The following is a 27,094-nucleotide window of genomic DNA, read 5'->3' on the forward strand; positions in this document are numbered from 1 at the left end:
ATGATCCGCCCCAGGTTAGAATATGCAGCAGTAGTGTGGTCCCCACACAAAAAGAAAGATATAAACAAGACTGAGAGAATACAAAGAACAGCAACCAAGATGGTCCCCAGTCTGGCAGATCTGTCATACAGAGAGAGGCTGGAAAAGCTGGATCTGCCTTCCTTGGAGGCAAGGAGAAAGAGAGGAGACATGATTGCAGTGTTCAGGACCATGGTGGGAGTAGATAAAATTGACCGAGAAGATCAGTTTTTATTTTTTTATTTATTTTTATTTATAAATAACAGAACGGAGGAAGGAAAAACAAATGGGTAAAAAAAAAATAATCCATACACCAGATTACTGGTGTCCTCTGTTCATAAAATATCTGTAACAGTTAGACTTGAACAGTTGTGGGTTGAAATTTGGAGGAAAACAACTCTGGGGAAGCGAGTTCCAGAGAGATGCAGTTCGGGGAATGAAAGAATTCTGATAGGCAGAAGTTCTGCAATATGGCTGAGTGACATTCCAGTCATGAGCGCTACCAGATGCCCGTGTAGCACGAGGGAAGGCATGGAGAGGTGGCACCATGGACGCAACTTCGTCTGAGCATTTGCCAAAAAAATATCTGTAAAATAATGGAAGGGAGGCAACATTCCTTCTTACTTGCAGGGGAAGTAGTTTATATGTAATGGCAGGGTTGTTAATGATTCTAACAGCTTTATTCTGAATTTTGTCTAGTTGTCTTAATGCAACCTCTCCACAACCATTCCACAAGGGTTAGCAATATTCAAGCTGAGAGCGCACATGACTCTTATAAATTATAGCTAACTGCTCATCGGCGAAGAAGTTACGGACTCTGTACAATAATCCAAGTTTCTTTGAGGCGGTTTTAGCAAGTGATCTGACATGAGAGGTCCAGCTGAGGGCACTGTTAAGTGAGACACCAAGAATTTCAATACTTTTGGAGATGGGAATATTAGTAGCACTGAAGGTAATGTACGAATCTGGCAATATCTGTCTATTAGTAAACTGTATATATTTAGTTTTACTAGCATTAAAAGAGACAAGGTTGTTTTGTCCCCATTCAATGATTGTAGACAGATCTTGATTTATGGAGATGGCTGTACTGAGTTGAGAGGTAGAGATATTAGACTCTGTAAATGGATGTCTGAGTGTGAATGAACTATGTAGTGTTTATGGGATAAGAGAGCAACAAAAGGACACGGAATGAAATTGAAAAAGTCAAGCTGCTTGAAGGATATCAAGAAACATAGCTTTCCTTACAGAAGTATAGATTTATGGAATAGCCTTGACAAAGAGATCATCCAGTCTAAAAACTTAAATGACTTTAAAGCTGAGAAACAGCGATGGGAACCCACGAGCATAGCATATTTTGTGTGTATCTCAATTAGGTATATTGGGTAAATACATAAGTATTTGGAACGATTTAGACAAAAAGGAGGTATAGGAGAAAAACATTCATGTGTGTAAAAGTAAACTAGATAAATGTGGATATGGAGACAAGACAACACGAGCATCGCTCTATTCCTGTATACTACAAATAAGTAAATACAAATAGGTAAATAGGTAAATACACACACACACACACACACACACACACACACACACACACACACACACACACACACACACAATGAACAAAAAAAAAATGGAAGAAAATGTAGTGAAAATACTGAAGAAAACAGAGAAAATAGTGAAAGAAACTGTAGAAAGGAACAGATGTGTGGTAGTATTTGGAAACAGGGAAGAGGAAGAAAAGGTTAGGTTCGTAAGACTCGAGAGAGACACGAACCTGGTGAGAGGAATATTAGGCAAGATTGACCCCGAAGGAGACAAGTGGGTAAAAGAAATTGAGGTAGTAAGGAGGATAGGGCCTTATAAGAAAGGGGAAACAAGACCAATGAGAGTCAAGTTTACATTGGAAAGTGTAATAAATGAGATACTTAAATTGACCTGGAAATTAAGCAAAGAGGAGGGGATTGAAAATATTATAATAAGAAAAGATCTAAATGAAGAAGAAAAAGAAGTTTTAAAATCATTAAAGGAAGAAGTAAAGGAAAAAAATGATAAGAGGACAGAGGAAGAATGTAATACTTTTTTTTGGAGAGCAATGGATATGAAAGTAAGGAAGTGGTATTTAACCCCTTAACCGCGGGGCGTCACTTTCGTGACGCTTGGGAGCAAGGGATCATACCGCGGGGCGTCGCTTTTGTGATTCTGTGTTATTTTGAATTCACCCGGGCTTCCAAGTGGGGGATTGTATCATCTATCAGTACTGCCAATGCCCAACACTAGTCAGCACTCCTAATCTCATCTGTACTCCCATCCATTGTTGACAATTTAGCCATTTCTCCCCGTTCTTGACTCCCCTCCCTACCCCCCCTCCATTACACTATCCTCTCGCCTGCCCGGCCGTACTACGCTAAGTTAATCTTCCCTGGAATTTTTCACTGATTTCATCCATTGAAATAAGCCCTATGCCCTATTCTTATACCAAATAATATATACAAGAAAGAAATAAGGTAAGTGAGAGTGCCATACACCTAGAATTGGCTAATTATCACCTGACAACACCTCACGTGCACTCGTTCGCTAATTTTCGCTGTTTTTTTCCCCTTGAAATATGCCATATAATCTATTTTCGTAATAAATATACATATAAGGAGGGAAGGGAGAAGCCTAAGTGATATTTACATTCACCTGGAACTACCTAATTTATAATGTATTGTCTAGATTTCCTGCCAATCATTTCAGTGAAATACATAGCTGTTTCAAGAGCTACGTTGGTAGTACTGAATAACCCCTAAGTAGGCCTCAACCCGGGCCGGCCCTCCTTTATCAGTTCTCTCTCATCTTCCGAAGAGGAGGTACGGCTCATCCTCTTGTTGACTTCAGGGCCTTTTTTCACCCCCATGCAAAGGGCCCTGTGACCTTTACCTCCTACTAAACCTCGTGTGGAAAGAGGTAAAGGGCTGACAATTGATAAAAGAGTGACTACGATCTTTCTATTGAGTAAAACATTGCAAGTGGAATTGTAAATAATGTGTAAATAATGTGTAAACAGCAAGTGAAAGTAATGAATGTAAATATACGTGAACAATGGAAAATAGTTTTATAAGTTACTTCAAGTGACAGTGCATAACACAGTGTAAATAAAATAGAAATGTAAATAACATAAATAAAATAGAGAACGTAAATAGAAATGTAAATCAGTAGTATTATAAGAATACGAGTATATACCCTAAGAGTAATGAAAGTTTCACTCTAGCATGTCTGAATACTATGAGTTATGAGAGGGAAATTGAAAGTGACTTTCACTCTCAATGCTAGTACTGTATACAGGACGAGAAAGTGAATGCTACGTATTTTACTGAAAGAAATTGAATCCCTACAGTGACAATAAACTAATACTACTGAAGGAAACTTATGGATAAAGACTGTAGATATATATAAGTGTTATATAGTAACAGAAATATAAAGTGTGAGGGGTTTTATGAATAATAAATGACAGAGTACCAAGAGCGAACTAGCGCAAGTGCGGCGGTCAGACGCGTTCATAATTTTCATTGCTTTCACAGTGTTTTTTTTTTTGGAGTATGGATCCCAAACTACTTGAAAATCATAGAGTAGTGTTTATAGTGTTAATATCTGGCTGTGGTAATCATATTACGGGTTGTCGGGAAGTGTAAAGTGGAGACTTCGTTATTCAACTTCAGAGGTCTCCACAAGTCCTACGGTAACTGACGAAGGCTCAACAAACATTCCAGGAGAAAGCTGAAGGTATATGCCATAAGCATATATAATTTTAATAATCTAGGACTACTAACTGATTTTTGGCAAATATTTTTTGAGAGTCTGTCGGAGACCGAATAACCCCGCGGCACACGCAAAACATCGGTAAACATGCCCGCGGTGTAAGGATTAAGGAAATAGAAGTGAAGGAAACTAAGGGGGATGGCTGTGAAAGATCAGAAGTTAAGGAAGTGGTATGGACAGAGAGTAGGAAAGAAGAGGGTATTACAAATGTCAAAAATAATTTGAAGGTGATATATACTAATGTTGATGGTTTCATATCGACAAGGATTGAAAGTAACGATTTCTTGAGAGAACATGAACCTGATGTAATGTTCTTTGTAGAGACCAAATTAAGAAAAGATATTGATGTTCATTTGGGAGATGGTAAATACAAACTGTGGAGAAAAGACAGAAAAGAAAAAATGGGAGGAGGAGTGATGATAGCAGTGAAGAACAACATAAATGTCGATACTGTAGAAATGGGAGAAGGCAGGGCTGAAGTGATATATATGAAATTAGAAACTGGAGAGAATGTTAAGAGAGATATGGCGGTAGTGTATGTTCCTCCAAAGACGAGAGCATGGAAGGATGACGAATACCATGAGATGTTGTCAGATATGGCTAGCTATTTGCAAAAAATAATTGAGAAAAGCAATAATATAATTTTGGTGGGTGACTTTAACTGTAAAGAGGTGAACTGGGAGGAATGGTACTCGGGAGGCAGCGTGGATTCGTGGGGCACTATGTTATTAAATATAATAATGAAAAATGTGATGACGCAATGGGTCAAAGAAGAGACACGGTTTCGAGGTGAGGACACACCAGTAAGGTTAGATTTACTGTTCACCAAAGAACCCGATGTAACAGAATCATTGAAATATCTCTGTCCTTTAGGAAAAAGTGATCATGTGGTCATTGTGTTCCAGATGTTAATAGGGAACGTCGAGCCAAAAGACGAGCTTCATAGACAGGGAAGATACAACTTTGGGAAAGCAAATTTTACAGGACTGAGAAACTTTTTTGAAAATGCGGATTAGAGAAAATTAAGAAAAACAAGAGAGATACAGGGGAAGTAGGATATCTCTCTAGACCTCTATGATTTGGGAGTGGAAAAATTTGTACCAAGAGTAAGAGGGAAAGAAAACAGGAAAAAGGAGTGTATGATAGCAAAAAAAGAGAGAGATAAGGCATGGAACAATTGGAGAAAGAGAGGTAACAACAGAACAAAGGAAGAATATAAAAGAACAAGAAATGAATACACAAGAATACGTAGAGAAGAAGAAAGGAATTTTGAAAAAGGTATAACAGACAAATGCAAGGATGAACACAAACTGTTTTATAGATTTGTTAATGGCAAACTGAAACAAAAGGAAGGAATCACCAAACTGAAAGCAGAAGGAGAGGTCTTTAAGGATGCGGCAATGCAAGCAGAAATGATGAACAAACATTTCCAGTCAGTATTCACTAAAGAAAAGGAGCTTGTGGAAGAGGAGGGAGTGATTAGAAATGTTCCAGTGATAAAAGATATAAAAGTGGAGGTACGGGAAGTGTATAAATTACTGGAAACTCAAGATGTAAGGAAAGCCCCAGGACCTGATGGAATTTCTAATTGGGTACTGAAGGAATGCAGAGAACAACTGGCGGATAAAATCCACAGTTTAATAGTATGCTCACTGGAACAGGGGAAAGTGCCACAAGAATGGAAGAGGGCAAATGTGGTACCAATTTACAAGGGAGGAAACAGGGAAGAACCCCTGAATTATAGACCAGTGTCTCTAACCAGCATGGTCGCAAAATTGTGTGAGAGAATCCTGAAAGACAGATGGATAAAATATCTGGAAGAGATGAATATTTTGGCTGAATGTCAGTTTGGATTCAGAAGTGGAAGGTCATGTGTTTCTAACTTGTTGAGTTTTTACTCAAGAGCGATTGACGTAGTACAGGAGAGAGATGGTTGGGTGGATTGTGTGTACTTAGACTTAGAGAAAGCCTTTGACAAGGTACCTCATAAGAGACTAATGTGGAAACTAAAATATATAGGAGGACTGAAGGGGAAACTCCTGGAATGGATGAGAGACTTTTTGAGAGACAGACAAATGAGGACAGTAATAAAGGATAGGATGTCTGGATAGAGGGAAGTAACAAGTGGAGTCCCCCAAGGCTCGGTGTTGGTGCCAGTAATGTTCCTTATTTAAGTAAAATGATATGGTAGATGGAGTGAACAGTTATGCAAGTCTGTTTGCTGATGATGTAAAGATCTTGAGGAAGGTAGAGGTTAAGGAGGATTGTAAAATACCGCAGGAGGATTTGGATAGGATACACGATTCGAGCTGGACGTGGGAAATGAAATTTCTATCTATCTATCTATAGCCCGACGCCTTAATCCCGCAAAGGGTGGCCGCGGACAAAACGCCTCCAAGTCACTCTGTCACCCACCATTTGACTACCCTCCCCCCAACTCACCCCTCCCTCCCTCATATACCTCTCAACTCCATCCCTTCACCTCATCCTCGGTCTACCCCTCCCTCTCCCTCCCTCCACCTCACCTACATACACCCTCTTAGTCAGTCTTTCATTCTCCATTCTCTCCACATGTCCAAACCACCTCAGTGTATTTCTCCTAATCTTTTAAACCACATCCACATCTACCCCACAACGTTCCTTCACTTCTTCATTCGTCAACCTGTCCCTCCACGTCACTCCACATGCTCCTCTCAAGTAAGTCATTTCCACTGCCGAGGTGAAATGAAATTTAATGTAAAGAAATGTAAATTATTGGAAATGGGTAAAAATACCAGGAGGCCATCACTGAATTATTTGTTGGGTAATGAATTAATCACAAAAAGGAGAGGAGAAAGATTTGGGAGTGCTGGTCCAAGATAGTTTGTCACCAGAAAAGCACATTAACAAGATAGTTGGAGAGACTTATAAACTCCTGACTAACATAAGAGTAGCATTTCATTATATGGATGAGGAGATGATGAAAAAATTGATAGTGGCCAGGATCCGCCCCAGGTTAGAATATGCAGCGGTAGTGTGGTCCCCACACAAAAAGAAAGATATAAACAAGATTGAGAGAATACAAAGAACAGCAACCAAGATGGTCCCCAGTCTGACAGACCTGTCATACAGAGAGAGGCTGGAAAAACTGGTTTTGCCTTCCTTAGAGGAAAGGAGAAAGAGGGGAGACATGATTGCAGTGTTCAAGACCATGGTGGGAGTAGATAGAATTGACAAAGAAGATCTGTTTGTATGGGATAAGAGAGCAACAAGAGGACACGGAATGAAATTGAAAAAGTCAAGCTGCCTGAAGGATATCAAGAAATATAGCTTTCCTTACAGAAGTATAGACTTATGGAATAGCCTGGACAAAGAGATCGTCCAGTCTAAAAACTTAAACGAGTTTAAAGCTAAATTTGACTTATTGAGAAACAGCGACGGAAACCCATGAGCACAGTACATTCCGTGTATATCACAATTAGGTATATTAGGCAAATACTTAAATATTTGGAACGACTTAGACAAAGAGGTGGTGCATGAGAAAAACATTCACTTGTGAAAAGGTAGACTTGATAAATGTGGATATGGAGACAGGACAACACGAGCATTGCTCAATTCCTGTATACTACAAATAGGTAAATACACACACACACACACAGTAAAGCACCTGCCTGGGACTATAAACTAAGGAGCAACAGTTTACAGGTATCTGACATGGAGAAGGATTTAGGAGTAATTATCAGTAACAGACTATCACCAGAAGACCATATAAATGTTAAAGTATGGAACATGTATAAACTTTTAGTGAATATGAGAGTAGCCTTTACATACATCAATGAGGAAATGGTCTATCTCTATCTATCTATTGCCAGACACCTCAATCCCGGAAGGGGTGCCCACAAACAAATTGCCTCCATGTCACCCTGTCCCCAGCCATTTCATTGCCCTGCTCCAAGCTCACACACCCCTCCCTCATATACCTTCCCAATCCATCCCTCCATCTCATCCTTGGCCTCCCTTTCCCTCTCACCCCCCTCTACCTCATTCATATACACTCTCCTCTTCAGTCCCTCACTCTCCATCCTCTCCACAAAGCCGAAATAGTAAAGTGAGGAAATGGTGAAGAAGATAATTACATCATTCATGAGACAAATGCTTGAATATACAGCAGTAGTATGGAACCCAAATTTGAAAAAGCATGATGAGGAGATTGAGAAGGTACAAAGAGCAGCCACAAGATGGGTGCCAAGCCTGAGAGATCTTAGCTATGAAGGAAAACTTGATAAACAACGATTACCAACATTAGAAGAGTAAAGAAAATGTGGTAATATGGTCATGTTATATAAATGTGTTCAAGGAGAAGAAAAGACTGACAATGAATATACAGTACCAAGACAGTCATCTTCAAGAGTACACAGCAAGAAATTATATAAGATAAGATTAAAGAATGATGTGAGGAAATTCAACTCTCAAGAAAGGACAACAGATCAATGGAATGCATTACCAGAAGAAGTCATGTGTGACAAAAACATTCACGTTTTAAAGAAAAATATGATAAAATAGTATTAAACGATGGGACACAAAGAGCCTGATTCAATCCTGTAAAAATACGATTAGGTAAGAACATGCAGAGAAAGAGAAAGAGAGAGAGAGAGAATGGTTTGACATTATTTTACTGATTACAGCGAGAGAGAGAGAGAGAGAGAGAGAGAGAGAGAGAGAGAGAGACAGACAGACAGACAGACAGACAGACAGAGACACAGAGAGAGAGAGAATGGTCTGACATTATTTTTTTGACGAGAGAGAGAGAGGGAATGGTTTGACATAATATTTTACTGATGAGAGAGAGAGAGAGAGAGAGAGAGAGAGAGAGAATGGTTTCACATTATTTTATTGATGAGAGAGAGAGAATGGTTTGACATAATACAGTAATCACCTCAACTACTGCGAGTTTAAACAGTGTGTTTTCGTTTTAACACGAGCAAATATTTAAGAAGATATGTTTAACTAACAAGGGTTTCTCGATTCAATGAGACTTTACACGTACGTAACGTTTTCAAATTAGCCGCGTGCGCCTTGGACAGTCCTGAGCTGATAGACCGTCTCGGGGATGGTTTAATTTATTCAGTTGAAAAAAATATATATACAGTATATATATATATATATATATATATATATATATATATATATATGTATATTGTTACATAGCCTATGATTTCATCATCCTTTGTGTAATTTTAACGCACAGTATGCTGCATGTTTGATCACGAGCGTGTTCTGCCTCAGTCCCCCCCTTCTACCGTTAGTGTAGAGTAAGTCATCCTTTCTGTTGTTCAGAGCGGGACTGTCAACTCTTTGTCCCCATGGCTTCATTTGCGCGTCCTTCTTACAAGTCGTATCAAGCTCTGCTGGCCCCTATATAATGAGCTCAGTCACTGCATTATTGCCACTTAGATCTACTCCTCATTTAGTTCACATCTCTGTCCTCCCCTGTACAGTTATTGTTGTGAGTGCTCAGGAAGTCTCCAACCATCTAGCAGCTGTGTAATTTGAGTATAACTGTTGTTGCATTTTTTCCTTGTACTGTATAGCATAAGTTTAAGTTGTAGGCCTAGTGAAGTTTTTGTAATTCATGTGGGGTTCTTATTGTCAGCCTGATTCAGCCATCATTAATAATATTTTGTATCTGTAATAATTTATCTTGCATTAACTGAGCATTACCCAGTGTATTTTCATTTTATCAGGGCTGACTTAGGTAAATTTTCTCTTGCTAATTTCGTGTTAATAGAGGCTATTGCAGTTAACCATATATTTAACCTGTTTTTTGCCATTACATTATCCTTATGAGTCCTGAATGTTTTGTTGTTAGTTTGAGCATTAAACTTTAACTTGTAATTTTACCTAACTCTTTTGTTTTGAACCTGGAACTTTACGGGACATTAGTGATTTTTAGTATTCTCACTTAAAGTGTACATTATCTTTCTCTGTTCCGTAACATAAATTTGGCGACCTCGTATCAGGATATTCAGGATATTATCATAAGGATATTGCTTGATATTTTGTGACTGTGATTTATTCATGATGTCTACTATTACTACGCTTGATGAAGCCAAAAACTTTTTGTCAAATGTGCAAACAGTGTGTGATGTAGAAAACAGAACAAAGAATGAACTTAAGCTTGTTGCTCAACAATTGGGAATTGCTGTTCGCTCTCATCATTCTACAGATCAAATTGTTGACATGATTAATGAAAGCTTGTTTAATGTAACTCCTCCAAATGAGCAAACGCAGATAGAATTAGCTAAGTTACAGCTAGCCCTGCAGGAGGCTCAGGCTAAGGAGGCGGAGTCTCGTGCTAAGAAGGCTGAATTTCAGGCCCGTTCTAAGGAGGCTGAGGCACAAGTTGAACTTGCTAGGATTCAGGCAGACCATGAGCATCGCATGAAACAAGGTGGAACTGGATCATCTAGCTCTGATGATTTTGATGTGGCTAAAAATGTCAAACTTGTCCCTCCTTTTAATGAATCTGATTTAACAAAGTATTTTCAGTTGTTTGAGAAGGTAGCTACAGGTTTTAATTGGCCCAAAAAGTATTGGCCAGTACTCCTTCAAACTGTTCTCACCGGTAAAGCTCAAGTAACTTATGCATCTTTGCCTCAGGATCAATCTGATAATTATGATGTAGTTAAGAGCTTGATTCTTAAGGCATATGAGCTTGTTCCTGAAGCTGATAGAGTAAAATTTAGGACAACTTACAAGCAAGATAAGCAATCCCATGTTGAGAATGCAAAAATCAAAGAAGATCTGTTAGAGCAGTGGTTAAATTCTAAGAATGTGGATTCTGATTTTGACAAATTTAAGCAGATGATTTTGCTGGAGGACTTCAAAAGGTGTGTTAATAAAGATGTAAGCCTATATCTTGATGAGAAAAGAATAGATAATTTGTCTGATGCTGCAGTTTTAGCTGATGAATATGTTCTCACTCACAAGAGATATTCTAGAGAAAAAGGGAAAGCTGAGAGTAAGTACGTTGCCTCTACTCAGAGTACAGGTAACAGGAAAGAGAATAAAGATGATGTTTCTCAGGAAGTAAATACCAGCTTCACCTCTAGATTTCAGAAAAGTAAATGTACTTATTGTAGTAAGCTTGGTCATACTACGGAGAAATGTTTCAGGAGACAGCGTGATGTGAACAAAAAGGAGTCTTTAAATATTCAGTCAATTGGTCTAGTGTCCACCCTTGAGAGTTCCCATAATTCTTTAACTGAGTTAACTGAACCTGCTTTGAGGGGTAACTTAAATTCTCATGATGGAGCTCCTCTTTTGAGCAGTAACGTGGGTGACACTCTCAAGAGTTCATGTGCTAATTTCCTGTCTGATGGTTTTGTCAGTCCTCTGGACAGTAATGACAGGAAATCAGTTAAAATATATCGTGATACAGGTGCTTGCCAATCCCTTATGCTGACCAGTGTTCTAGGCTCTAATGTTAATTCCTCTGATGAAACTGTAATCTTACAAGGTGTAGGGAATAATTAGTTCTCTGTCCCTCTGTGCAGAGTGAATTTAGAGTCTGGTTTTGTTAATGGTTCCGTTATGGTTGGGTTGGTTGAGACACTCCCAATGTCAGGTGTAACTTTCTTACTTGGAAATGATATTGGTGGAAGTCAAGTGTGTCCAGCTCCTCAGTTGTCTAGTGAGCCAGTGGCTGCGACCCAGGATTGTGATGTCCCTGATGTGTTCCCTGCATGTGCTGTCACTAGGGCTAAGTCTAAAGTTACTGGTGATTTAGAGGATAATGATGATGATGATGATATTCTAGCTGACACTTTTCTTGCTAATCTGGACCACTCACCAGATGAGGCAGTACCCCGTAGTGTTGATAATTTGTCTCGTCAAGAGTTGGTTGAGTTGCAGGTTGCTGACCCTGAGTTGAAAGGTCTAGCTAACTCTGCTTGCAGTGAGGAAGAGTCAGCTGGTGCTTCTACTTGTTATTATATAAAGTCAGGAGTACTTATGAGGAAGTGGAGACCCCCAACAGTATCAGCCGACTGTGAATGGGAGGTTGTACATCAAGTTGTCATCCCTCGTGTTTGCAGGCAGGATATCATTAGAGTGGGTCATGATTCCAGTTTGGCAGGACACCTTGGAGTGAGGAAGACTGTGGCATGCATTTTGAAACACTTCTACTGGCCAGGTATCTTCAGGGATGTTTCCTGGTATTGTAAGTCTTGTCACACCTGTCAAGTTGTGGGGAAGTGTAATCAGACCGAAAAGTTTGCAGCTCTAGTTCCCATTCCTCCTTTTGAGGCGCCATTCACCCGTGTGGTGGTGGATATTGTGGGCCCTCTTCCTAAGACTTCTTCAGGATTTTCTTATGTGTTGACCCTGATTGATATGGCTACTCGTTATCCTGAAGCCATTCCACTTAGAAATATCTCAGCAAAGAACGTGGTTAAGGAATTGCTAGGGTTCTTCACAAAGTTTGGTCTGCCCAAGGAGGTACAGTCAGACCGGGGAAGTAATTTCATGTCAAATGTTTTCAAGCAGTCTCTGAAAGAGTTGGGCATCACCCAGATCACGTCTTCAGCTTACCATCCCCAGACTCAAGGAGCGTTGGAGAGATATCATCAAACACTCAAATCGATGCTCAAGAAATACTGTTTGGAACATCAGAAAGACTGGGATAAAGGTCTTCCATTCGTTGTGTTTGCTGCAAGAGAATCTCCAAATGAATCACTGGGCTTCTCACCTTTTGAACTACTGTTTGGCCATGAAGTAAGAGGACCCCTTAAGTTACTCAAGGATCAGGTTTTGATTCTGCTACCGGTTCATGGGCAACCTCTTCAAGCCAAGTTTAGTGGTCCTTATTTCGTGGAGAAGAAACTCAGTGATGTCAACTATGTCATCGCCACACCAGATCGTAGAAAGAACAAGCAACTATGTCACATCAACATGCTAAAGTTATATCACAGGCGGGACGAAAATAATCCAGTCTGCACTGTAGCTGTTCCACCTGAGTCTGCAAGTGAAGCTCTCCCATGCAGTATGAGCCTGAGTGATAGTTTGGGGAAGAATCCTGATATCATGAATGATCTCCAGACTAAGCTTTCTCATCTAGCTCCCGAGGAAAGGCAGGAGTTTTCGGCATTACTGCAGGAGTACCCGGAAGTGTTCCGTGCCACTCCAGGAAGAACTACTGTGTTGATGCATGATGTCGATGTTGGAGACGCAAAGCCAATTAAACTGCCTCCTTACCGTGTGAACCCAGTGAAAGTTCCTCTCATCCAGAAGGAGCTTGGCTACCTGTTCGACCACAAGATGATTGAGCCCTGTCAGAGCGAGTGGAGTTCTCCTGTCACTCTAGTCTCTAAGCCAGGTGGGTCACAGCGGCTTTGCATCGACTACAGACGTGTTAATCAGATAACCAAAACAGACACTTACCCTCTCCCTCATGTGGAAGATTGCATAGACAAGATCGGAAAGGCTAGGTACATAAGTAAGTTTGATTTGTTAAAGGGATACTGGCAAGTACCTATGACTGAACATGCCAGGGAGATCTCATGTTTTGTAACACTAGGAAAGAAAATGTTATTGCAGATTGCTTATCTAGACTTTAGACCTTGTTTTAGAGTAATAAGAAATTTCCTTTGTAAATTTCTTTTTCTTTGTGGGGAGGTGTTACATAGCCTATGATTTCATCATCCTTTGTGTAATTTTAACGCACAGTATGCTGCATGTTTGATCACGAGCGTGTTCTGCCTCAGTCCCCCCCTTCTACCGTTAGTGTAGAGTAAGTCATCCTTTCTGTTGTTCAGAGCGGGACTGTCAACTCTTTGTCCCCATGGCTTCATTTGCGCGTCCTTCTTACAAGTCGTATCAAGCTCTGCTGGCCCCTATATAATGAGCTCAGTCACTGCATTATTGCCACTTAGATCTACTCCTCATTTCGTTCACATCTCTGTCCTCCCCTGTACAGTTATTGTTGTGAGTGCTCAGGAAGTCTCCAACCATCTAGCAGCTGTGTAATTTGAGTATAACTGTTGTTGCATTTTTTCCTTGTACTGTATAGCATAAGTTTAATTTGTAGGCCTAGTGAAGTTCTTGTAATTCATGTGGGGTTCTTATTGTCAGCCTGACTCAGCCATCATTAATAATATTTTGTATCTGTAATAATTTATCTTGCATTAACTAAGCATTACCCAGTGTATTTTCATTTTATCAGGGCTGACTTAGGTAAATTTTCTCTTGCTAATTTCGTGTTAATAGAGGCTATTGCAGTTAACCATATATTTAACCTGTTTTTTGCCATTACATTATCCTTATGAGTCCTGAATGTTTTGTTGTTAGTTTGAGCATTAAACTTTAACTTGTAATTTTACCTAATTCTTTTGTTTTGAACCTGGAACTTTACGGGACAGTAGTGATTTTTAGTATTCTCACTTAAAGTGTACATTATCTTTCTCTGTTCCGTAACAAAATATATATAAATATATATATATATATATATATATATATTTATATATATATTGTATCTGTTTCATTATGGTAAATTGAGTCTTTACATATCAGAACAGCAGAACGAGGAGGGACAGCAGAGCAAGGAGGGGGAGCTGCGTGAGGTGGGGGAGGGCTGGAGGTGGGGGAGTGGGGTGAGGAGGGACAGCAGCAGACGATGAGTGATGCGTAGATGAGGTGATGCTGTGTGTTGTTGTTGTTTATGACCTACTTACCATAATGAAAATGCTGCTTTTACTGTATTGTTTCTATGATCTACTAATGCATTAATAATGTTGGGGAACTTTCACAATGCTGTGAAAAAAGCAAAATTGAAAGAAAATCCACGTTAAAAACTAAAACAGTACTGTATGCATTTGGGGAGAAGTAAAGAACACTTCGGCCCAACTAAGGCTCAAATGTTGTTTACTTCTCCCCACATATATTGTTTTTGTTTTTTACGTGGATTTTCTTTCAAATTAATATTCTTGCTTTTAAGTTTAGAGTAGCATAACTTCCCAAATGGGTAGACTTTCCCTGAGTCTAGGAATGTAACCCCCAACATTACCACTGTTTCTTATGGGGATAATTATGTTTAAATAATGCGTTTTCAGATAACGCAACCTCTCCAGGAACATAACCCTCGTGTTATTTGAGAAGTTACTGTATTTTACTGACTAGTGTGAGAGAGAGAGAGAGAGAGAGAGAGAGAGGGGAGAGGGTGAAGCACATCAGAGACTGATAAAAAAGAAAGGTATGCAGGCAGAAAGACAAACAGATACAGACAGGGAGACCACTGTTTAAATCCTAGGTGAATCACCTCCATCTGACAGACCACAGCACATTCACATTTGATTAACCCATAACTATACTCCCTATGGTCCAACAAGGATGATCAGTCTTTTTCAAAACTTTACCAGAGGGGAACCCAAAAGTTTGGATATATGAACTTTTCGACTATGAACCACTAAGTAGATGGCAGTGCAGTATGTACCCTTCCAAAAAATTCCATACTCAGCAACCCTGGACAGGAATGAGATGATAATCTGATTAAATTTAACTAATGATACAATACATACACACATACACATACTGTACCTAATGTTAGTGACAACAGCAGAGGTGATGGCATGGGTATCTAGGCCAACGTGGGCAGCTAACTGGAGGGCGTGACGGCGGTGGTGGTCATCTGTAATATTGTGGAGGAAGCGAGCGTACCACTCCACTTGCAGCCATGGTGGTAGGACTGAAGTATACCACGCAACCTGCTCCACGTCACCTCGCTCAATAGACTCCTGAGGGAAAGGCATGGTAGCTTTAGGTATCATAGAATAAGACAAGAAAAGGTTTACATATGATGCATGGAGGCCTCAGGAATTACAGCATCACACTAGCCACTGTCAGATCTAACTGCTATACTACCTCACATCCACTGATGTCCAGTAATTTCCTGATGAAATAGCATAATGGTTTAAGCATCAAAACCCAAGATGAAGATGGTTTACACATAATGAGGTACGACTTACATACATGGGAGGGCTCCCCACATACAACTCCAGTAAACAGGGTGACATCAAGGGGTTCTTGTCTTAAATTCCCTCCTATCACTGCCTCCTGTCAACATCTATCTCTTTACTGCAGAGTTGCATTCCCCTTCCATTACAACAGACATGTAGCACCTGCCTGGTAGTGCACTTTCATCTCTCTTCTGTCCAACTCTCTAAATCAAGAGTTAACCAATACTCTCAATCATTCATGTATGCAACAGGTCAACTATATAATTTTCTCAATCCGTATTTCTCCGTGACTGTGGCTCCAAATCTTTTACATGCAATGCATCTGGACTTCTTAAAATCAAAGGATCTTGAATTTGGATTTGTTTTGTTATGTCATTTCATGGAGAAAAAAACTCTGCAGGCATTTAGCCTTTGGTCCTTTCTTCATGGCATTAAAAAGAAAAATCAAGGCATTTAGCCTTTGGTCCTTTCTTCATGGCATTAAAAAGAAAAATCAAGGTGGCGTTACACTGAGTGACAAGCCAAATGGTTTCCTGTAAGCCAAGAAACCATTTACAACGCTGGGTGGTAACCATATAACCAAACCATACGTGCTCCCTACGTGTCAGCAAGTGGGTTGGTGGAGGGTTAGTGCCCCTCCCTGTAAAACAAATAACTCAAAGTCAAATGGCAACCCCTTTCGGGATTATGGTGTCTGGCAATAGATAGATAGATAGAAGAGTACTGTTATCTTCCTTCCAATAATGTCCAGTAATCTGGTTATAAATATTTTAAAACATAAGTCACAATTAAGTCTATAAAACCAATACTTTTTGCCTGCAAGGCGAAGCCATCATAAGACAGGTACAACACCAATTTTCTATCTTTGGATAGTCTGGTACCTCTCTTTTAATCAAGACAAAATTACGAGTGGGCACTGGAAATTCCCACACCTGCCACACTAGTTTACCAGGCAACCACAAACAGTGCTGCATTATCACCAGGATTCCTTACACTCCATGCCTTGGTGGTATTTTTTTTTTTTTTTTTTTTATGCAAGAAAGAAGAAATCAAAGGCTGGGGCCTGCAAACTGTTACTTCCAAGAAAAAACAAAAACAATACAAAAGAGAGCCAAATTCAAGATCCGTTCATTCCGAGATGCCTGGACACACTGCATTTGAAAGACTGGAGATCATAGGAAGTAGGAAATACAGACAGAGGGAGACAGTTCCAGAGCTGATCTGTTGCATAAAGGAAGGACTGGGAGTAACAGATACTAACGATATCTGTCTGATTCTTATCTCTTTTTACTTATATTTAACCCTAGCTCAGGCTTCTAAGAAAGATCCAAGTGTCAATGGTTGCATCTAGAGAAAACATCAGAACAGTATACAGTATTCTGACACTGTCAAACCCTGATTGTGGTTTGTTGATCCGCCAAACTACCAGCAATGACAAAACCCATCAATAACCAAATAAAACAATAAATGGAAATAAATATTAATTAGTTCTGTAATCTGGGTTTACAGGCTGATGCTTTTCTTTTTTCCCCTTGCTAGTACTATTCCCAAATAATAACCCCTAAAAAGGCTGAAGAGACTGGCCCTTTCTCTCATACAGTATTTCTAACTAACTAACTTTGTTAGCTTGCATTGTTGATGTATTTTGTCTATGAATATGAAATTCTCACATTTAACTATTCCTAAACATCAATTTCTGTTCTTGTGAATACTATCTATCTATCTATTGCCAGACGCCTCAATCCCGTTTGGGGTGGCCACAAACAAATCGCCTCCAAGTCGCCCTGTCCCCCGCCATTTCACTGCCCTGCTCCCAACTCACACCCCCCTCTCTCATATACCTCTCCACCCCATCCCTCCATCTCATCCTCGGCCTCCCCCTCCCTCTTCCCCCCTCCACCTCACTCACATACACTCTCTTCGTCAGTCTTTCGCCCTCCATCCTCTCCACATGGCCAAACCACCTCAGTGTGTTCCTCATAACGCTTCCTATCACATCCACATCCACACCACAACGCTCCTTTATATCCTCATTCGTCAGCCTGTCTCTCCACGTGACTCCACAGGCTCCTCTTAAATAACTCATTTCCACTGCTCTCACTCTTGACTTGTGTCCTTCCAACAATGTCCAAGCTTCACTTCCGTACGTTAGAGTTGGTATCACAATACTGTCATGTAGTAACTTTTTCACTTCCATGCTCACTTCCCTGTTTCTTATCACTGCTTTCAAGGAACCAGCAACCTTTCTTCCCTGCTGTACCCTTTCAAGCACTTCACACTCCAAACCTCCATCCTTACTCATCACACTACCCAAATACTTAAACGTACTCACATTTTCCAATTCCTCACCATCTAACCTTGCTGTACATTCACTAACTTCACCTCTCTCAAAGACCATCACTTTACTCTTCCCTACATTCACCTTTAGGTTCCGTTTCTTACACACTCTCTCAAACTCATCCACCAAGCCTTGCAGCTCCCCTTCGTCTTCACTCAACAACACAGTATCATCTGCAAACAACAGTACAGGGAGTTTCCAAACACTATCCTCTCTCACCAGGGCCACTCCAACATCCACTACCCTACCTTGTACCTCTTTTATTACCCCATCCATGTACAGATTGAACAACCATGGAGACATGACACATCCTTGTTTCAAACCAACTTTCAAAGAGAAAAATTCACTTAGTTCACCATCCACACGCACTGCAGCCTTCGCACCATCGTACATACTCTTCACAGCATTCAACAACTTCCCATCTACTCCATATATTCTTAACACTTTCCACAATCCTTGTCTATCCACCCTGTCATATGCTTTCTCCAAATCCATGAAAGCCGCATACAATTTCTTTCCCTTCTCTAGAAACTTTTCCACTAAAGATCTAAGAATGAATATCTGATCTACACAACCTCTTCCCTTCCTAAAGCCTCCCTGTTCTTCTCCAACTAATTTCTCTGTTCTTTCTCTAACTCTGTCTATAAGTATCCTACCATACACTTTTCCTATTATACTAAGAAGACAAATGCCCCTATGATTACCACACACTTCTTTTTCCCCTTTTCCTTTGTACAAGGGAATAATTATACCTGACTTCCAATCCTCCGGGACTCTACCTTCCTCCCAGGCCAATCTGCACATCTTCCACATCCATTCTACTACTATCTCTCCCCCATGCTTCAGCATTTCACCACACACTCCATCAATTCCTGGGGCTTCCCCGATTTAACTTTCTTCATTGCTTCCACAACTTCTATCCTACTGATTTCTTCCTGTCTTCTCACCTCCCTCCTTCTCCCAGCCATTCCCCAGCCACTTATACTTGCATTACTTCCATCCTCTACGTTCAACAATTCCTTAAAGTGTTCTCTCCATCTGCTCACTTTTCTCCCTTCTCCACTAGTAATCTACCATTTTTATCTTTCACTCCCCTGCTAACTTCACTCCCACCCTGTCTTACTCTTTTCACTTCTCTCCAGAACATTTTCTTACAGTCCCTCCACTTTACACTCAAATTCCTTCCAAATTCCTCATCCACTCTCTTCTTACTCTCTCTTACTAATCTTTTCACTTCTCTCTTCCTTTCCACATATAACTCTCTCTTCCGCCTCTCAACTTCTTCCACGCCCCTATTTCTCACCCATTCATTGTATGCTTTCTTCTTTTGTGCCACAGCCTGTTTCACCTCTTCAGTCCACCACGCTGTTCCTTGTCCCCCCCTCCGCCTTCTCTTCCTTCCACACACCACATCACATGCTGCACATATTTCTTCTGTAAATATCTTACACACACCTTCCACGTCTCCCATCTGCTCCAATTCATATTTGCCCAATCGTTCCTCCACTTCTCTCTTATACTCAGCCTTTTTCTCATCCTCTTGTAACCTTTCCACTCTCCTTGCAACTACTCCTTCCTCTCGTCTTTCCCTTCTTCTATTCCTCCATCTCACTTGCATCCTAATTCTGGCCACCACCAAGTAGTGGTCAGAAAGTCCACTCCCCCAACCTCTATACACTCTTGCATCCTTTACACATCTTCGCATCCTTTCATCCACACACACATAATCAATCATTGCCTTCCTTTCATTCAGTTCACCACCCACCCTTCTCATCACTCGCCATGTATACCTGTGGATCATTTTATGCCTGAAGAGGGTATTGGCTATCACCAACCCCCTCCCAGCACAAATGTCCACTAACGCACTCCCATTCTCATCTATCTCGACAGGCACACCCCACTCACCAACTATTCCATCCACCTTCACAATCCCAACTTTACCATTCATATCACCAATCAAAAACACTCTCTCATTCCTTCCAAACTTTTCCATGCACATTTCCACATTTGTCCAGAACTCTTCTCTCACTCTTCTAGCACGATCTTGCGTTGGCGCATACACACACACAATCGCCCACATTTGTATTCCAACTTTCAACTTTACCCACACAATCCTTGACCCAACTGATCCATACTGTCTTATGCTCTTCTTCCATCTTTTACTCACAACTATACACACTCCCTTCCTTTGCCCTCTCCTTCTCATCTACTCCTGCACATATACCCCATCCATACTCCCATTCTCTCACACTTTCTCCTCTCCATTTTGTTTCAGTTATTCCACATACATCCACTTTCGCACCCTCAAGCACCTGGACAATCTCTCTCTCTTTCACCTCATCATTCGCTCCTCTTACATTCCATGTACTCATTACCAAGTCCTTTGTCCGGTCCTGGGTCGTCATCGTTTGGTCAGTCCTTGTCCGAGGCTTCTTGTTTGTTTTTTTAGTTAGTTGTTTTCCGGGGAGGGGCACTAACCCTCCGCCAACCCTTTTAGTCGCCTTTTACGACAAGCAGGGATACTGGGGGAGTATTCTTGAAAACCCCCCTACCCCCAGGGGGGGCTTGTGAATACAACACATCAAATTTCTCTTTCTTTTAGCTCAGTTTACCCTTAAATACTACATCACCAATTAGGTTTATTCTTAACCCGTGGATAGCGCAATTACCTGTTTTTATCCCACCTTGTGGTGCACAAAAAATGAAGGAAAAAAAGTTTTTTTTTTAGTTTTTGTTTATTATAAACTTGAAGATAAACATCCAGGGCATCATCTGGCAAAAAGTGAAAAATAATAATCTCTCTCTCTCTGCCTTTGTGTTGGGCCACGCATAAGTTAACGTGGGGAGAAGTGAGAAAAAAAAAAATTGCTTTTATTTATTATGATTGAAGATAAACATCCAGGGCATCATCTGGTGAAAAGTAAAAAATCTCTCTCACTCCGTCTTTGCGTAAAGCCATGCATAAGTTTGCGCACGGGTAGAGTAGTTAGTGATGATACATGGCCAGCACAGCCTGAGCTGTGGCTTGCAATGCAACACTACCCAGCCTGAGCTGTGGCTCGCAATCCATGGGTTAATTAGTATTACAGTCAAATCAAAAGGTTATTTCCATCACTGGTATCTACTAAGACACTTTATAAATGAGCATGGAGTGCATAAAGCGGTATTATGTTTGGGTTTGTTTGCTTGTGGAAGCCAGTCACCATGAGGCACGCTGTTACCATAATAGCTGATACATAGCTACTCAGTGACCTGCCACACTGGCCGCTCATATCTTCCAGTATATTTTTACTCTCCTGTCTGGTCACAGTGGTGTATTAATAGTTAACTTGGAGAACTGAATTCAGTATGACATTTTTATTATGACAAAAAAAATAAATAAATAAATAAATAAAATAAAGAAGGATAGGGTAAAACTGCTGAAAAAACTTAACTGTGGTGTTCGCGTGCTGAAGCTGTGGGACGGAAGTGGCATTGGTTTGTTGACTACTGATGATTTAAAGATGGCGAGGGGGAAAAAAAAAACAGAAATTCTATACAGATTAATTCAACGAAGCAAATGAACATTAAAAAAACTATGAATGATGGAATAAGTACTGAGAATAACTGAGCGATGATGTAATGGTTTCGACAGTGCTGGAGTGATGTAGTGGACTTGCCAAGTGGCATGATAATAAACCAGGCTCAGCTGTTCCGTAAAGAACTTAAATCAGAACATGAGTGTGATTACACTGAATTACAGTGAGTCAGAGGTGCACTGTTGAATTATTATATGTGACCTCTGTTGGTTTCTGTTGAATTATTATGTGGCCTCCGTTTGACCAGCAAAATGGTTCACCAAGCAAGGCTCTAGAAGCAAGGGTGCCAAGAAAAACTGGTGTTGGACCGTACAACAATAATATTAACAATCCTGTCATCCGTATCTCAAAAGCACTAGTTCTTCCTAAAGAATTCACTAGCATTCAACACACAATTACAGTACCATCATTAGCTTCCTTTCGTTTATGGAGGCTCCGACATGCTTACATGAATTTGCCTTGCTCACCTAATGACAGCTCTCCACTCAGCTTGATTTCTAGTGGCCTCTCTATTCAGTCCCTTATCCCTGAAGTCACACTCAAATACCTCGTTTCAGGTCCTCTTTGGTCTACCTCTTGTAACCCTACCTTCAATGTTCACATCTCTCACCCTCTGCATCCAGCTACCATTCTCCATCCTCTCCACATACCAAACATCTCAGACCAAACTTTGACATCACAACAACTTTTCTCAACTTTTCATTCACAATCCTACCAGTCCTGTGAATTGAGGATGGATTACACATCCACCTAATCACTATTATCTCTGTACATTTGAACTTATAAATATTCTCCTCCTATACTGTGCAATTTTCTGCCTCTATAATTTCCTTCTCTGTGCTAATATGCTGTCCCAGCCTTCAGCTAATAAATGTGTACTATTCAAAACTTTGGCTCTTTTAATTTTTGATAAGGATGTCAGAGAGCAGTATCTCCATCCATCACTGTCAGGATAGTTTGGTCACAAACGTGGGATGATTCCCCACATACATTTGTCCAAATCATAGTACAGTAATATGATGGAAATAAATTACGAAGGAAGAATTTACAGATGCAAACTTATTTCACTGTATTTAACAGAAGACTTTTCCATATACTACACCAGCTATATTAAATTGCTCGAAATTATATAACAGTACACTCTCAATTATCACACGTAATAGAGCCAAAGGCATTTCCGAGTAGTGGCAATGTCTGGATAATGAACAATATCCTCCCTATTATACCCAGACCCTACCTATACCCAACCTCCAACATATACCTAATCTATTTGTACAGTACCTCTGCTTACTCTGGCAGTGCTTTTCTGTCATTTAGGCATATTCAGACATCAAAACAGACATAGAAATATCAAAAATAATCTTTTAACACCAAGAACAATGTGCAAATAAAAAACTGAAACCAAAAAACACCCTACCTACACACTACTGTATATACAGTACCCTCTCCTAATTTTGGCAGCGCTCTCCAGTCATTCTGCCATACTTACATATCAAAACACACAAGAATATCGAAAACAGTTTTAAACACCAAGAAAACTATGCAAAAAAACATTAACCTTGATAAAGACTGCATTTTTCTGAAGCAATGTTTCATCCTAGCCACAATTCAAGTTTTTACCAAGATAAAATTTCTTTTAACAGATATCAAGAGTTTTATTTTACACACCTGCAAATGCCAATCTCAGTCCCCTAGGCCTAATGGTTACCACAAAACCGTCCATCAAAGATTATAAAAGTTCCCCATCACGATGAAAGAAAACAGAAAAATGTCCATGGAAACCTAATTTTTGCTAGAGAATCTTACCAAAATCAAGGAAATCAATGTAAAATATGTTTCTAGGTGTAGGAGTCAGTAAAAAAAGAAAAAAAAAAAAAAAAAAAAAAAAACTTTTTTTTTGCTAAAGAACCTTACCAAAATCAATGAAATCAATGCAAAATATGTTTCTATTCATGAAACTAAGTGCAGGGGTCAGCATGAGAAAAAAAAAAAAAAAATGATGAGTACACAGACACAGGCTGATCATGGCAGGGAAATTACTGCGCAATATTCAGGACAAAGGATTGTGGGGGGAGGAAGGTGGAGGCAGGGTGAGGAGGGAGGAAGGTGGAGGTAGGGTGGGGAGGGAGGAAGGTGGAGGCAGGGTGGGGAGGGAGGAAGGTGGAGGTAGGGTGGGGAGGGAGGAAGGTGGAGGTAGGGTGGGGGAGGAATAGACACATCCCCAATATGGGGGAGGTGGTGTGGAGGGGTATTATGGTGGGAGGACGCACACACAAAGGGATCATAGCGTGGAAATTGACACATCATTTGATATAAGACGGGGTGGAGGTAAGTGGAGGAGTGGTGGGGGGTCTCTGGTGGGGGTGAGGGGGGATGAGACACCCACCCCCATAAGGTGCAGATGTGGTATTGGTTAGTAGTTTGGCTGAGAGGGGACAGAGCTGGCTATATCCAATCAGCAAGAGGGAGGTGGAGAAGTGGCTGGGGGGGATCCCCCCACCACAGACCTGATAAGAGGGGGAGATCTTCCTTCCCACCACCTCATCCCACAGTTCTGATTGGGTAGGAACCATTTACATCATAAAAAGGGCTGGCATAGTGCTTGGCAGTTTTTGACAGAACTTCTACGATCGTCAGTCACACGACTCAAACTGGCAAAGTAGCAAACTGACGATCATCAGTCATAGTACTTTAGGGGGTTAAAAACCAAAAGGCACCCTATATGTACACTACTGTATGTACAGTACCCCTCCTAATTTTGGCACCGTTTTCCAGTACTTCTGCCATATGCTGACATAAAACACATATGGGAAAATCCAAAATAATTTTAAACACTAAGGAAAAACCATTAAAAAAAAAAAAAAAAAAAAAAAAAAAAAAAAAAACCCTACATATAAACTCCTGTATGCACCGTACCCCTCCTAATTTTGGCACTGTTTTAGGGCCAATATGCCATATTTTGACATCAAAACACATAAGGGAATACCCAAAATAAATCTAAACACAAAGAAAACTATTAAAAAAAAAAAAAAAAATCTAAAGTTCCCTGCCAAAAAACATTTGCTTGGGGCACTTACCACCCAGTGAACGGCCAACAGCCTCCGTGTGTGTGTGTGTGTGTGTGTGTGTGTGTGTGTGTGTGTGTGTGTGTGTGTGTGTGTGTGTGTGTGTGTGTGTGTGTGTGTGTGTGTGTGTGTGTGTGTGTGTGTGTGTGTGTGTGTGTGTGTGTGTGTGTGTGTGTGTGTGTGTGTGTGTGTGTGTGTGTGTGTGTGTGTGTGTGTGTGTGTGTGTGTGTGTGTGTGTGTGTGTGTGTGTGTGTGTGTGTGTGTGTGTGTGTGTGTGTGTGTGTGTGTGTGTGTGTGTGTGTGTGTGTGTGTGTGTGTGTGTGTGTGTGTGTGTGTGTGTGTGTGTGTGTGTGTGTGTGTGTGTGTGTGTGTGTGTGTGTGTGTGTGTGTGTGTGTGTGTGTGTGTGTGTGTGTGTGTGTGTGTGTGTGTGTGTGTGTGTGTGTGTGTGTGTGTGTGTGTGTGTGTGTGTGTGTGTGTGTGTGTGTGTGTGTGTGTGTGTGTGTGTGTGTGTGTGTGTGTGTGTGTGTGTGTGTGTGTGTGTGTGTGTGTGTGTGTGTGTGTGTGTGTGTGTGTGTGTGTATAAACCATCATGAAAAATAAATCTGAACACAAACAAGAGTGCGAGTGGACTTGTAAAAGTTTATCATACTTTGAACTGGAAAATTCTGCAAACATTTAACCATCTTGAGTTATCGTGGGAAATTATTTACCATAACACAAAAAAACATGATTCATCCAACACTAGTACTGTATGTAAACAAGCACAGTAGATGGAATGAGTTATGATGTCAACTGTGGTATGGGTTTTAACTATCCACTCAACAGGAAAATACTGCAGAAGTTACCTTACTTATCGCAATAAATTGAAATATGTTGATTCACATTTTTCCTTCTTTTACAACTCTAATGCAAAAATGAGCTGCCTTTCCATTTATTTTATCTTAAACACTGGCCAGCCTGTGGTCAGCCTAGCTGCCACCAAAACAAAAGGCCCTAACAGCTGTTTGCAGACAGCTACACTCATTGTTATTCATGTTGTATTGTACTGTATCACTTAGAAAGGCTCCAAAAAGCTTCCATGTACCGGCTTTGGTCATCTAATGACAGCTCTCCACTCTGCTCGCTCTCTGGCAGCCTCCCTATTTAGTCCTTTATTCCTGAGGTCACACTCTACGACCACATCCCAGGTCTTTTTCAGTCTGCCCCTCACAAACCTACCCCTGATAATCACACTTCTCGCTTTTCACACCCAATTACCACACCTAGTTGTCATCCTCCATCTCTCCTCATGCCCAAACTATCTCAATCTACCTCTCCTCATCACTACAACAATACACTCCAGTCCCATCCTAACTCTGAACTCTTTAATTATAATACTTGCCCCCCAGGGCCTCGCACTCAAGGACACATAACACATCCATCTAATCCAAGTCATTTCTTATGGCTGAGCCTACAAATATCCTCTCCCTTTATTGTCCAGGTCTCACAACCATATAGCATTATATTCCTATGATATGCTGCATACAAATATCCCTTAGCACAGAGGGAGAGTCATCTCAATGTCAGGAGAGGTAACAGCTCCCTGAACTCCTTCCAGCCACCACTTATACTAGTCACAGAGCTAGCTCCAGCCCCACCTCGAGCACATAACATGTCCCCCAAATTACAAAACTTTTCCACTTATTAAAGAGACTCATCAGCAAGATATATCCTTTCACACCTGACAATCTCTACATGCTCTTCCCAAAACATCACACACATGAAATCAGCATTATCTCACAGTCTACCTCTAATACCAATACATCTACATTTCTTATCACACAGACTGCACAAGATGGAGTTACTTCCCACAACCCAGTGGCAAACTGGGGATGGCCACTCTCCTTATGCTCTGACAATACCACCACCAGTCCTAGATATCACTCTTGTTTTATCCACATTTACTCTCAAATCTTTGTGCCACATTCTATCTCTCCACTTCCTAGATGTTTCCTATGTCTCCCTTGCATTCTCTGCAATCAAAACCAAGTTACCAGCATACAACATATTCCAAAGAAGTCGAAGTCATGTGAGAGAACTGAAATCTCCATTCACTCTCACACTGGTGTAAGCACCCACACGCACAGTCGTAACCACTCTAACCAGCCACTCCTCAATGCCAAGCCCTCTCATTGCCCATTTCACCACCTCCCTAGGGACTGTAAAAGGGATTCTCCATATGAACAAAAACATCAAAGTACAGCTCCTTTTTCTTTCCCATATATCTTTCCAGAAGCTGTCAGACAACGAACATGGTATCAGTCATC

General features: G+C 40.6%; 1 protein-coding gene across 1 annotated transcript in view; it reads right to left on the reverse strand.

Annotated features, from left to right (window-relative positions):
- Nup107 (nuclear pore complex protein Nup107) overlaps positions 1–27,094 on the reverse strand; it is a 399,651-nt gene that overhangs the window by 135,199 nt on the left and 237,358 nt on the right. The window contains exon 12 of the mRNA XM_080276587.1: positions 15,388–15,584. Within this exon, the coding sequence (XP_080132713.1) occupies positions 15,388–15,584 (197 nt within the window). The remainder of the gene's footprint in view (positions 1–15,387; positions 15,585–27,094) is intronic.

This window comes from Coenobita brevimanus, chromosome 65, assembly GCF_032717465.1.
Source record: "Coenobita brevimanus isolate Jiangsu-jjx chromosome 65, ASM3271746v2, whole genome shotgun sequence".
In the NCBI taxonomy this organism is placed as follows: Eukaryota; Metazoa; Arthropoda; class Malacostraca; order Decapoda; family Coenobitidae; genus Coenobita; species Coenobita brevimanus.